The 13,847-nt window shown below is 42.7% G+C and overlaps 1 protein-coding gene across 3 annotated transcripts in view; it reads right to left on the bottom strand.

Moving 5' to 3' along the window:
• Positions 1-4,732, bottom strand: part of col11a2 (collagen, type XI, alpha 2) — a 45,288-nt gene extending 40,556 nt beyond the window's left edge. For all 3 annotated transcript variants that reach the window (XM_055894403.1, XM_055894404.1, XM_055894405.1), the window contains exon 1: positions 4,214-4,732. In XM_055894403.1, coding sequence (XP_055750378.1) covers positions 4,214-4,331 — 118 coding nt within the window. In that variant the 5' untranslated portion in view covers positions 4,332-4,732. The remainder of the gene's footprint in view (positions 1-4,213) is intronic.
• Between the last annotated feature and the right edge of the window lie 9,115 nt (positions 4,733-13,847).

Raw genomic sequence — 13,847 nt, 5'->3', positions numbered from 1 at the left:
CTCTAGTCTGACGGTGTCTAGTCTAATGGGGTCTAGTCTGATGGGGTCTAGTCTGATGGGGTCTAGTCTGACGGTGTCTAGTCTAATGGGGTCTAGTCTAATGGGGTCTAGTCTGACGGGGTCTAGTCTGATAGGGTCTAGTCTGACGGTGTCTAGTCTGACGGGGTCTAGTCTGACGGGGTCTAGTCTGACGGGGTCGAGTCTGATGGGATCTAGTCTGGGGTCTAGTCTGACGGTGTCTAGTCTGACGTCTAGTCTGACGGGGTCCAGTCTGACGGGGTCTAGTCTGACGGGGTCTAGTCTGATGGGGTCTAGTCTGACGAGGTCTAATCTGACGGGGTCTAGTCTGACGAGGTCTTATCTGACGGGGTCTAGTCTGATGGGGTCTAGTCTGATGGGGTCTAGTCTGACGGGGTCTAGTCTGACGGGGTCGAGTCTGATGGGATACAGTCTGGGGTCTAGTCTGACGGTGTCTAGTCTGACGTCTAGTCTGACGGGGTCCAGTCTGACGGGGTCTAGTCTGACGGGGTCTAGTCTGATGGGGTCTAGTCTGACGAGGTCTAATCTGACGAGGTCTTATCTGACGGGGTCTAGTCTGATGGGGTCTAGTCTGATGGGCTACTGTGGTTAGTCTGAAACGTGACTATGACATTTATGGTGGGCGGCGACGTGAACTGGGTAGGACCTTTTTGACACTGCAAGATTTCGGATTTACAGCTTGATACGCAGTTAGGGCCTTCGGTTGTGCACGTTTCACATCTACAGTATGGCTGCAGTCTGGGCCAAGCCCTAAGTCTATGTCTGGGTGTGCAGAGTGGGATGTGGGCAACTGGGGGGTGTGGGTTCATGACACATCATGGATGCCTTGATGCCCCTTTGGTTTTTCTTTGTGGGCTCTTGACCAACCCTGAACCCCTCATCAACTCCCATAAGTGAATGGAGGAGACGGACACCTCTCATGGTACACTAACACTCGGCCCTTGTGACTGAACAGGTAGTGTGGTGGTCTGACAAGATCTCCACCACCGCTGCTTCCTGTTGGAGGCAGCTAAAGCGGCTACGGTACTGCTCAACTTCAGGGACAACATGCAACTGGACAAAAGGAACAAGCATGCCAAGGCAAGGAGAGAAAGAGGGAGAGGGGAAGGGAGAGAGAGAGCGAGAGAGAGAGAGAGAGAGAAAGAGAGAGAGAGAGAGAGAGAGAGAGAAAAAACAAGAAATATGTGAATAATATGTCCCACGTGGGGGAAAAAGACAAGACAAAGGACATTAAAGGAGACAGGCATCCAGTTGCAGAGTACACATAGATAAATACTCAGACGTATGTACACCCACAAGCATGCCTGTGGCATAGGCTGAGGACAAATAGCCAGGGCCCTACTAGTCCGCCACACAGTGGCTCTATTCACTACCTCTGTGACTGCTAGGGGGAGAAAGAGTGAGAGAGGGCAGGGGGAAGAGGGTGTAAGTAAGGGACGGTGTTTTGGTTAGAATATGTGAGACAGACCGTTCTTTGAGAATGATTGCTTTGAAATTAGGTTAAGGAACATCCATGTTAAGAAAATATTGCCCACATATTTTGTTCATTTACAAAACCCTGCTTTCATTCCTTGTACCCTCAGTGTCTGTCATGCTATATATGCGCACTTTTTACCCCAGAGGGATGAGAATAAACAGTAGGGGCAGACCTTCTGAGGGAGCCACAGCACAGACAATCTCTAATTCGGGCTTTCATTGCCTGGGTGGGGACATGTTTAGTGCTTAGCCTATATCCACATGCCATTTGTGAACAGCACAAACCAAGAAGCTATCACGCAGTAGCATGGGTAGTAGCAGGAGTTTGAATGAATGTTTAGATATTGCCTTGTCTTACAAACGTGCGCAAGGACATTTCCCGCACAGGTGTGCCTAACTATGGAAAGAAGATTATACGAATCCATCGAATATTCTGTTCGTTGAGTCATTATAATAAAGAGAAAGCACTTCTGAACTTGTAAATTATCTCATGCGTTTTTGCAAGCACATTTCCATATAGTTCATAACGTGAGAAAAATAGTCCAAGGTGTCAGAGACACAGCGGCGCACATTCGTTTGAAAGGGGCACTTCATCACCCGAAATTGAAAAAAAAAACATAGGGTTCACAGACGCATAAAAAAAACACAACTGTACAAAGCGAACATACACTTGGAAACACACACGCTTTCAGTCTCCGTACCTCTCTCTCTCCGACTCGTTCTCGCAAAAGCGCACACTCACGTATAATAACCTATTCATAAAAAGCAAAAATGTTCAGACTTCCTCCTCCAAAATACACACAGCAGTCGGACGACGGAAAAATTCAATCGGCTCGGCAATCTGAAATTGGAACTCGAGCCAAGGAAAACAGAAGAGCGCGCACATTATGTTACAAACCCCCATCCGTACACACCAGCATCTATTCCCACTTAAAACGCCGAGGGCATTCAAGCGTAATTAACCAAAACTGAAGAATAAAGTCGCATTCATCCAATGTCGCACCTGAAGAGAACAGCTATGTATTTTGAAAATGTTGGCTATATTACATTGCCAATATCTTGCAAGAGGTTTCCCATGCAGGCACCACAAGCAGTGCTCTTCTTACGTGGGCCTCATTCATATGCAATTGCTATATAAAACTGTAGGATATTATTGTTATGCTATAATATAATTATACGAGTGCCTATTATATTAGCATAATAAGGTGTCACCTTTAATGGTTCAATTGTAGGCCTATTCCAATTGTCCAAGATTGTTATTAGTTACCCATGTCCAACTGAATAAATAAATAATTGATCAAAGTTAAATTCTACACAAGTAACATTTTACTAAGAGCACGACTAGTAGAATTGTGGGAATGAATGGTACCTCTGTGTTAAACAGGACGGAAAGACCCAAATGCGCATGTTATAATGTAGTGGTCAATCACGGAATTACCGTCCTGCCTTGAAGACATTCTTTGACACCAAATTCTTCAAAAAACATTGACGCTGTTTGAATCGTAAAATAAATAGTTATCCATGTACAATTACAAGTATTATAATCATAACGATAACTGATTATAAAAGCCTAATTATTAAGTAGACCTAATTAAAAGTATTGATCAGCTATTGTCAATTAGGGTATTGTTAAGCATAAGCTGTTGTTCGCTTTAAACTGCTTATTGTTCAAAAGGATCATATAAATCAATAATATGATTCAATCATGATACAGTAACTTAATAAAAACAACGGTAACTCATTTTAGAAACCGAGAAAAAACAATAGAGGTGACCAATGTTAAACGACGTAAGTGATGGGCTATCACAGGCAGGCCTAAAGACAGGATGGAACACAAAAAAAATCCTTCCATTGTCACAGTGCATACATACAACCATTACAATGCAAACCCATCCTCACACAACAATAGGGTGATGAGAGGCGATGGTGATGGGGAGGGGCGGGGTGAACTGATACATATCTAATCAAGTCATCATATAATGTCCACAGTCATTACTTTGACGTTGCCACTGTATATCCACATACGCACATACCTACATCCAGTAGTGAAGAGAACGATAAATCACACGTGAACTCCAAAGTAGCCTATCTCAGTATAATGTCGGCTGCTGAACGAACCGTCCTATCCTATGGTCCCGTCTGGAATGACAAGCTCATCCATGCGCAATGGCGCACGAGGTTGTCAAAAACTTTCACAAAACCTAACTTAATTCCTCCTTAAAAAACTTTTTCGTTTAAAGCTATTGTCAAATCTAGAATAAAACATTACATTCACAACAACTACAAAAAGCGTCTAAATATCCGAAATGGTTGAGCCGTTGGACTAACTGCAATAGCGCACTGACTGACACCTGTCAGCGCAGCGCGTTTCACTACCGCCAATTGAGGAAGAAGACAAAGAAAAAAGCCTCAAAATATTGTTTGAGAAGAACATTAAATGAGTTATAAACCCTGTTCAGAATGTACTGTTTTGGGGTAATGTAGGCTAGCGGTGGCTAAACTACCACAGGTCACCTGTAAACCTAGGCTACAATCGTTGGAAATCATGCCAAATAGCATCACTTTTAGAACGCAAATAGCACGGTACAGACAGTCAGTGCTTGACAATTCTGAGATTTGGTACAATATGCATGGCATTTCAGACAAATATTTAGCTACAAAGTCTTACTGGAACGCTAAAAAATAAAAGCCATCTTACCTGCCCGAGCCACTGGTAGTTGGCACAGCGCGAGCACCAGGGTTACCAAGGCAAAAGAGGAAAAGTCCAAGGGCCATGGTCTCCGCTTCTTCCGAAAGGGGCAATCTCGAATATCCATAGTTTTTTAGTTGTTTGACGCTGGACTATAAGGTAGGATATGTTCAAATTAGATATCCTCTCTCACAGAAAGTCAGTCGAAGAGAGTTTCGACTGGACCTTCTGTGAGGCAAAAAATGAAGAAAAAGGTTCGCCTCTGGAGACGTATTTTACCTCTCCTTAACGCTTCTTTAATAAGTGACCTATATCTACCTATGCTATGTACAAATTTTAAATAGTAAAAGGGGTACGGGCAATAAATATTGATTTTATATCCCTAGTGCTAAAGCTCCATTGAGTCAGCGGAGTGGATATGAGTACCCACCACGGAGAGAGCAGAGAGACCTGAAATCACTCTCTCTCCTTTCTCTTTCTTTCTCCCCCTTCCTACTTTCTCCCACGAAAAGTGAGGGAGCGTGTGTGTGCGTGCGGAGAGAGAGAATGACTGAGTGGCAGTGGGGAAGGAGGGAGGGAGAGATTGTGCGTAATTGCGCGCGCGCGGCACACGTAGGTTACGTGTGGGTTACGTGTGCAAGTGAGAAAAAATGAGAGATGGCTAGAGGAATAGAGCATGCGATAAATGGAAAGTTTATAATGCATGTGGAGTAATATTATTGCACAAGGGATGCACGCACAATCCTGAATGTAAACCAGGGCCTTCTTATTAGGGACAAATTGCTGTCGTGCGCCTTCTATTTTCTATTCTCTTTCCAGGCATATTCTCGATTTTTTAAATTACGAGCGTCCGTCTGTCTGTCTGTCGGTCGCGCAAACAGATTTTTTTCAGTCCCGGTATATCCCGATAAGACAGCCGGACCTTGTAGGCCGGATGGGTCCGCAAAAACTGTGTAGGAATTGCCGCAGCCAATCATTTCGCTGTCCGAACTCGCACACGCATCTAATCCACACCCATATTAAGATGCCTTAGAGCTTCCCGTGCTCCTGTAAAGTCTGATTGGTCAGTCCAACGTGGCGTCAGCGGCTAACCAGGTGCGACAGTGAGAACGTTTATTGCAAAGCAGGCACATTTCTCATGATCATAACTTGAACTTGTCCATTTTCATTCCCACAGCTGTTTTATGACACTGGGGGTTTACATGAGTATGCTAGATATAACATGGTTTGGGTTTAGAGTTGGGGTCAGTTCCTTTTTATGAAAAACATACATTGAATATCAATCCATCCTCTGAATTGACCACTTGAAGCCTACAGGTATAATGTCATGATGCATGTATGGCACCTTTATAATGTCTGATAATAATCTCATAATGATCTGGACTAAATAACAGACGTTTGAGACAGTTGAAAATGATATGCATAGAAATACACAAAACATTAAAAGACTTGCTATAAGACATTATAAATGCTTATACATGATTATAACAAGTTATAAAGCTAGCTGGATGCTTTAAGTAAAGTTTAACCAATATTATTATTATATACCTTTTAATGTCATTTTCTGATTGCCACTGATGTTAGTGTTCCCATATTTTTTCTTAGGCAGGGCAGTGGGCCCCGAAGACAATCACAATATAGGGGCTGCCAACAACAATATTTTCTATCAATATCCATAGTCATTTTCAGAGTTGATCGTCAGATGGATTGACGGCTACAATGGGAAGTATTTTGTGCTAATCATTGATGGAAATGGTCAAGTATTCCATCGTAAGTCCATTACAAATGGTTAGAGCTGCAAATCTACATTGTCTAGATCTGATGATATAGACACATGCCCAAAAGTATGTGGACACCTTCTTGTCGAACATCTCATTCCAAAATCATGGCATTTACATGGAGTTGGTCCCACCTTTGCTGCTATAACACCCTCCACTCTTCTGGGAAGGCTTTCCACTAGTTGTTGGAACATTGCTGCGGGGACTTGCTTCCATTCAGCCACAGGAGCATTAGTGAGGTCGGGCACTGATGTTGGGAAATTAGGCCTGGCTCGCAGTCGGCGTCCCAATTCATTCCAAATGTGTTCGATGGGGTTGAGGTCAGGGCTCTGTGCAGGCCAGTCAAGTTCTTCCACACCAATCTCGACAAACATTTTCTATATGGACCTCGCTTTGTGCACATGGGTATTGTCATGCTGAAACAGGAAAGGGCCTTCCCCAAACTGTTGTCAGAAAGTTTTAAGCACAGAATCGTCTAGAATGTCATTGTATGCTGTAGCGTCAAGATTTCCCTTCACTGGAACTAAGGGGCCTAGCCCGAACAATAAAAAACAGCACCAGACCATTATTCCTCCTCCACCAAACTTTACAGTTGGCACTATGCATTGGGGCAGGTAGCGTTCTCCTGGCATCCGCCGAACCCAGATTTGTCCGTCAGACTGCCAGATGGTGAAGCGTGATTCATCACTCCAGAGAACATGTTTCCACTGCTCCAGAGTCCAATGGCGGCGAGCTTAACACCACTCCAGTCAACGCTTAGCATTGCCCATGGTGAACTTAGGCTTGTGTGCAGCTGCTCGGCCATGGAAACCCATTTCATGAAGCTCCCGACGAACAGTTATTGTGGTGATTTTGCTTCCAGAGGCAGTTTGGAACTACAGGTATACTATAGGAACTCGGTAGTGAGTGTTACAGGGGGTGTCCACATACTTTTGTATATGTATAGTGTAGCAGAGTTAGAGATCACTGGCTGCCTCAATCACCTCCCCTGTGACCTGAAGACAGTTATTCATAGACTGGGGTCCTGGATTGAGGTGTATTATTTCCAGTTTTGCATACTTTATTTTGTACTAATGTATATTTCTCGTTTCTTATGTTGTTGTTTTTATTGTAATTTTTACAGTAAAGTGTATTGAGATGTTTTATATTTGATTTCAATCTGACAACAAGAAAAACAGTATTGCTGAAGAGGTATTCTTTTTCCCCCAAAAGTGTCACATCTGCACGTCTTTAACAAACGTAGTTTATCAAAACTGGCGAAGTCTACAGCCCAACAGTAAAGAAAAAGCCAATCAAATATACTGTCATAATACGTTTCTCTCATAAGATGTTCAGTTAATTGCGTTGCCTCTAATAGTTTTCTTTGAATGAGGATAAACCTTTCATACAAGGTTGTTTCAAAGGGCTGCTAATAGTTCTCCCTGTCTATCGTAAACTTAAATGTCCATATTATTCTCTATTTCAAAGTTATCATAAGAACAGATGTACCGGTCTGGCTCTATGCTTTGTAAATTGCTGTACGGCAAAACCTGTGTTTAGGACATATCTTTGAACGCAGAGCCAGAAGGCAATAATGAAATATAATCATCCTTTGATGTTCTTTGCCTCTTTCTCACTCCCTCCCTCTCATTTATCCCCTATTTTTTACTTTGAGTCGCTTGAAGGCAAAAAAACGTTTATATTTTGTGGTATTTTGACCATCCCACCTCTCAGTCCCAATCACTCGTGTCTCGACTGGATGCTAGTCTGCAATTCCGAGGACTATGTAAGGGATCATTTAGAAGTAGAAAGGACTAAGGTTTTTTTTTAGGGTTCTGCACACTGGCACTGTTCAGGCTTTTGCATGAAAGGCCTCTTATGAAAATCCTGCTCCCCTTTATAAGAAACTATAGGGATAAGTATTAAAAAAATACAATGGAAACGAATAATTCATCAGCCAATGTTAATACACTGCTCAAGAGTCACCAACCATCAACTATTGCATCCACCAATTATGAATCAGGGATTATATGGCAACAGCACTCAGACAATATTCATAGCTACCAGCAAGACTACTATTGGAAAACCTAAAAAAGGGACAACCAGAACTCATATGTGGATTGAAAAAAAGCCTCGAGCATCTCTGTTCTTGGACAACTGAACGGAACACAATTCCTCATGCAATGGGGTAAACACAATCAAAAATCTCTCCATGACAATTTTATGGTTTTAGACTGTTTTGGACTGTAGAGCACATTGGACGCTCTGTGGTCCAAGTGTTTTTGCCCCCTAAAGTCGGAGTGTGGATGCCACAGGCTGTTAAAAGAGACACCCAAGAGAAAGCCTTGGTATGTGTTTGTGCCATGCTCTGCTGGTGCACTGTAGCCATAGGTTGTTTCCATATTAAAGGCCCAACATTCAGATTTTCCTGTGTTTTGTACCACATTGCACAATAGCTGATGAAACTAAGACTGTAAAAGTGTGAAATAATTTGATCAGTGTTATTTCCGGATAGGTGAAAATACAATGTACACAAGACCTTCTAATCAGCAGGTTTGTATGGGCGGGAGTTTCGGCTTTCCATGGTGACATCACCATGCATTAAATTGGTTACTAGACCAATAACAAAGAGAGTTCCAAACTTCTTTGCCAATAACAGCTAGTTTTCCATTTCTCCTGCCCACTCAGACTACTCCCAGAAAAAATCCTAGCAAAATTCTTGCTTGAGAATTTGTTTTGTTGCTAAAAAGCTTTTTTTGCCCATTTGAATGGAAATCTATTACAGTAAGGTACTTAATTGTTACCCAGAAATTATTTGATATTGATACAAAAATGGCTGCATTGGGCCTTTAAAATTGCTATAATCACAGCTTTTGTTGAACCTGTGGTTCCCAAATACACAGTGGCAGGGAAAGGAGAGGGGTGGGCAGAAAAGGACAGATAAGAATAAGAATTGGATGAAAGAGTGAAGGGGGAATTATGTGTTGTGTGGTCGGCTAAAGAAGAATATCTTAGAATATCTTTAATTATGAACAACAAAAAGAAGTTGCCTAACATTGGAGAGAATACACTGGGCATTCAAACACCCATAGCAACAGTAGTCATAAGCACAATCGGACTAGACTAAATCTGGGCAGCAGGTTTTAGGGTTCAGTCTGAACCACCAATTACTGAATTTACCTTGAATGTCAGCCTCTCTAAATTAATAAAGCCTACTAATTTGTCTGCAGTAATTTTAGGGTTAGGACAAAGACCGCAAGGCTCTGTGGTTCATCGTGGCCAGGGTTGACGTCCCACGTGCCAGATTTAACACTCAGCTAATGAAAACTAATTACATTTGATTGACTATGATGATGTCAAAGGCTGTGCTTTATCTACCAATGTGATTCTGAGTTTGTGTGCCAAATAATAATAAACCAAACGAGAGCTGGCCAGGGGAGTTGAGGGGGGTGCAAAAAAAAAGCAATGAGTGCCGTAGAGACAGACACAGCAAGTGCTTGTGGGTAGCCTGGCTATTTCCAAAACTGGAACCTTGTAATTACAATAAAGCGACCATATTCTATTGCTGACTTCCTTGAAAAGTCTGTATTTTACTGGGCAGGGCTGCAAACCGAGCACACACACCCTACTCGCCACATGACACAGAAATAGATCGGGGGGGCGAGGGTAAATGTAGGACGTTAGCATGGAGTGTATGTGTGTTTGACACATGCATGGCCTGGGCACACTGATAGAGGTGATGCAGGTAAAGAAGGAATTGAACGATAGAATGGGTCACTGATGACCGTGAACACACCCAACTAACCACATGCCTAGAAGTAGGCATTCAGAGAAGGAGAGAGAGAGGGAGAGAGAGAGAGAGAGAGAGAGAGAGAGAGGGAGAGAGAGAGAGAGAGAGAGAGAGAGAGAGAGAGAGAGAGAGAGAGAGAGAGAGAGAGAGAGAGAGAGAGAGAAAGAGAGCAAGAGTGGTAGAGAGAGAGAGGGGTAGAGAGAGAGCAAGAGGGGTAGAGAGAGAGGGGGGGTAGAGAGAGAGAGAGCAAGAGGGGTAGAGAGAGAGAGGGGGGGGGTAGAGAGATAGAGAGAGAGGAGTGAGAGAGAGAGAGAGTGAGAGAGAGGAGTGAGAGAGAGAGAGAGAGAGAGGGGGAGAGAGAGAGAGAGAGAGAGAGAGAGAGAGAGAGAGAGAGAGAGAGAGAGAGAGAGAGAGAGAGAGAGAGAGAAAGAGAGCGAGACAGGTAGAGAGAGAGAGAGAGAGAGAGAGAGAGGGGTAGAGAGAGAGCAAGAGGGGTAGAGAGAGAGAGAGGGGGGGGTAGAGAGTATGATGTATGATGTCTGTGTATGATGTCTGTGTATGATGTCTGTGTATGGTGTCTGTATGATGTCTGTGTATGATATCTGTGTATGATGTCTGTGTATGATGTCTGCGTATGATGTCTGTGTATGATGGCTGTGTATGGTGTCTGTGTATGATGTCTGTGTATGGTGTCTGTGTATGGTGTCTGTGTATGGTGTCTGTGACAAAAAAAACATATATTTTTTTACTGAGTGTGATTGCCTCTATAGGCATGTCTTTATAAATGGTTATATGTATATTGAAATACTCCAGGCCTTAACATTTGTGGGTGCGTGTGTGTAGGAGCAGCATGTTCCCCAATCCCCAGTGATAAATTTAGCAAGTTAAACACTGATTCGGATCATTTAGCACAATCACTATTAAAGATCATTTGGCCATTAGCAATACTCACAGAGCCACTGATGTAACATAGAAAGAGTGGCAAATTGGGCCAACTACATGAACTCATTATGATATGGAGCCTACCAATATACTGGATTATATGTGTTTATAACACCTTCAATGGGTTTCGCATCAACAAAACCCCTATTTAAAAAAAATATGTATATTGCTTTAGTAGAAGACCCACATCAGCATCCATCTAAATGTATAGAGAGGCAAAAGATGGAGGTAAGCGATATGAGGCAAATTAAAGGGGGGGGGGGAGCCATGGAAAGGTACAGGCATGAAAAATCATAGGAATGAATAGTGAAGGAGGGAAGGGGGTACAGAGGCATGCAGACGGAGAGGGGGAATGAATGAGGGCCATTGACGAAGCGAGAGAGAGAAGGATCAAACGGTATTTACACAGGGAGATTCCAGAAAAAAATTGAGGCGGGGAGGGGAGGGGCAGGCAACTGGGGGGGTTCACTTCAACTGACCTACTGACTAGGGAATAGGGTGGAACTTTGGGGAAGCTGGTAGAGAGAGGTAGAGAGAGTTGGGGGGGAGAGAGAGAGAGGTGGATTAAGGTAGACAGGTGGAGAGTGAGTGTGTGTAAGAGAGAGAATGACTAAACAACATGACTAAACAGTATATTTCTGAATCAGTAAACCTACAATGGTTTCATGTTGGAATAATGATTACAATGAATTCCTTCAGTCACCTCACTGTTAAAGGGACATTTTACTTTTTTTGTCCAGACCCGAAACACAAGCAGTAAAAGGTTCCAGATGAAATATACCATAAACCACACCCTCACGAAATGAGGAAGAATGAGGTAATTAGGTAGCATCCTCCTCCATTATGGCTTTACCGTGATTGGTCTATCGTGCAGTATTTCTTGATAATATCGGTGCAAGAGTTTTGCAATCCGGTGCCACCTAGTTCGCCTGGTTGGGCGGAGTTTGCACTTCATTTCAAATTTAGGGGCCTGGCGGCGAACGCCGAATGACCCACTCAGAACTGATGGTAAAACTGGCTTTGATTGGTGGAGTCGAAAACAAAACAACAACAAAACACACAAGGCGGAGACAGACAGTGAAGTGTTAAACTTCTGATCATTGATCAACAGACATTAAAGCAGCCATCAATAGAAACAAAAGGAATTGTGTCTTGTTGCTGTCTGTCATTAGATACAGAAAGGATTATAGCTTTGTCGTGGAAATTACCACCAAGGACCCCAAAGGCAAGCTTAAATTTATTTATTTTTATTCACGATTACAGACAAACAGCACTTCTTGTGTAGGTTAGTCAGAAGCTCTGACGAGGTATTTCCCCCTCAGCAAATACTATCACTACGGGTTACACAAAGATAGCCAAGTGCATCCTTTCTCAGCAAAGCGTTTGCTCCCAGAAACTGGCAGCAGAGGAGGAGAACACCTGGCAACCACAGAGCCTGGGCGTTCAGCCAATATTTCCAGTCCCGCTGAGCCGACCTTGTGAGAGCAAAGTAGACATACAATAGACATACACTCAGATGAGCACATGATCAAGTCCATAATATCCTTATATTAGCAACAGTGATTGGTAAAAGTGAAAAATAAGTCTAAATTGTCATACCCAAAAAAGTCAATACCAACACAAAATTGTATTTTGTTGCGGTAGTGACACTGTTTCAGAAAGACTTGGAATGCAGTGTTTGGTAAAGACATGGAATGCAGTGTTTGGTAAAGACATGGAATGCAGTGTTTGGTAAAGACATGGAATGCAGTGTTTGGTAAAGAAATGGAATGCAGTGTTTGGTAAAGACATGGAATGCAGTGTTTGGTAAAGACATGGAATGCAGTGTTTGGTAAAGACATGGAATGCAGTGTTTGGTAAAGACATGGAATGCAGTGTTTGGTAAAGACATGGAATGCAGTGTTTGGTAAAGACATGGAATGCAGTGTTTGGTAAAGACATGGAATGCAGTGTTTGGTAAAGACATGGAATGCAGTGTTTGGTTTTCGCCATACATAATGGGACCCATATCATCCAAAAAGTTGACTCAAGTTTGCCAAAAAGCACCTTGAATGACCTGGATGGTCGTCAAAATTCCTGGAAGAATGTTCTATGGACAGATGAAACCAGCCTTACAGTCAACGTGTGGTTGACTCTACAGTCTCTCTGATGAAGAGCTATATACTGGTAGCTATTGACTGGTAGCTATAACTTTTTGGAAGACATGGGTCCCGTTATGTCTGTTGAAAACCAAACACTGCAGTCCACAGTAAGAACCTGATACCAACGGTCAAGCATGGTGGTGGTAGTGTGATGCTTTGGGGATGCTTTGCTGCCTCATAGTGCTGAGCGATTAACCAAAATGAGCAGCAGCTCTAGTGATGAGATGGTGACTTGGAATGAAATCATAAAGTCATCAAATAAAACAATTGTAATATACACAACAATTTAAATATTTTATTAAAGTAATGCAAATAAATGGTTAATAAGTGATAAGCAGTAATAGGCAGTCTGTAATGCGATGCTCCTGGCGGCAGAGAAGTCAGGCGCAGGAGAGCGGAAACTGATTAACAATGGTTGTGTTGAATAACCATAAAGCACCGTCAACAGAACAATACAATAAATGGGTCAAACAAAACCCGGTAATACCAGCATACCGTGCACACGCACTACACCAAACAATTACGGACAAGGACATAGGGGGGAAACAGAGGGTTAAATACACAACATGTAATTGATGGAATTGGAACCAGGTGTGATGGAAGACAAGAAAAAAACAATGGAAAATGAAAAATGGATCGGCGATGGCTAGAAGGTCGGTGACGTCAACCGCCGCCCGAACAAGGAGAGGGACCAACTTCGGCGGAAGTCGTGACACAGTCGCTACAGACTTTTATTAATTGTTATATTATGTGATGTAATATAGCCTTCAACCCACATAATGCATAGTGCATTTAATGTAAAAAATATATATAAAAAATAAATCGAAACCGAAATGGAAAACCGTGATATTTTTTTAAATAATCGAACCGAAACCGAGCAGACCACAAACAGCACTAATCACACAGCACTACTACCTCAGGACCAGGACGACTTGCCATCATTGAAGAAACCAGAGAATTCTACAGGAGAATGTCAGGCCATCTGTCCATGAGCTAAAAAACACACAATCAAG

This window comes from Salvelinus fontinalis, chromosome 32 (assembly GCF_029448725.1).
Source record: "Salvelinus fontinalis isolate EN_2023a chromosome 32, ASM2944872v1, whole genome shotgun sequence".
Taxonomy (NCBI): Eukaryota; Metazoa; Chordata; class Actinopteri; order Salmoniformes; family Salmonidae; genus Salvelinus; species Salvelinus fontinalis.
This window is presented reverse-complemented; position numbering and strand designations above follow the sequence as displayed.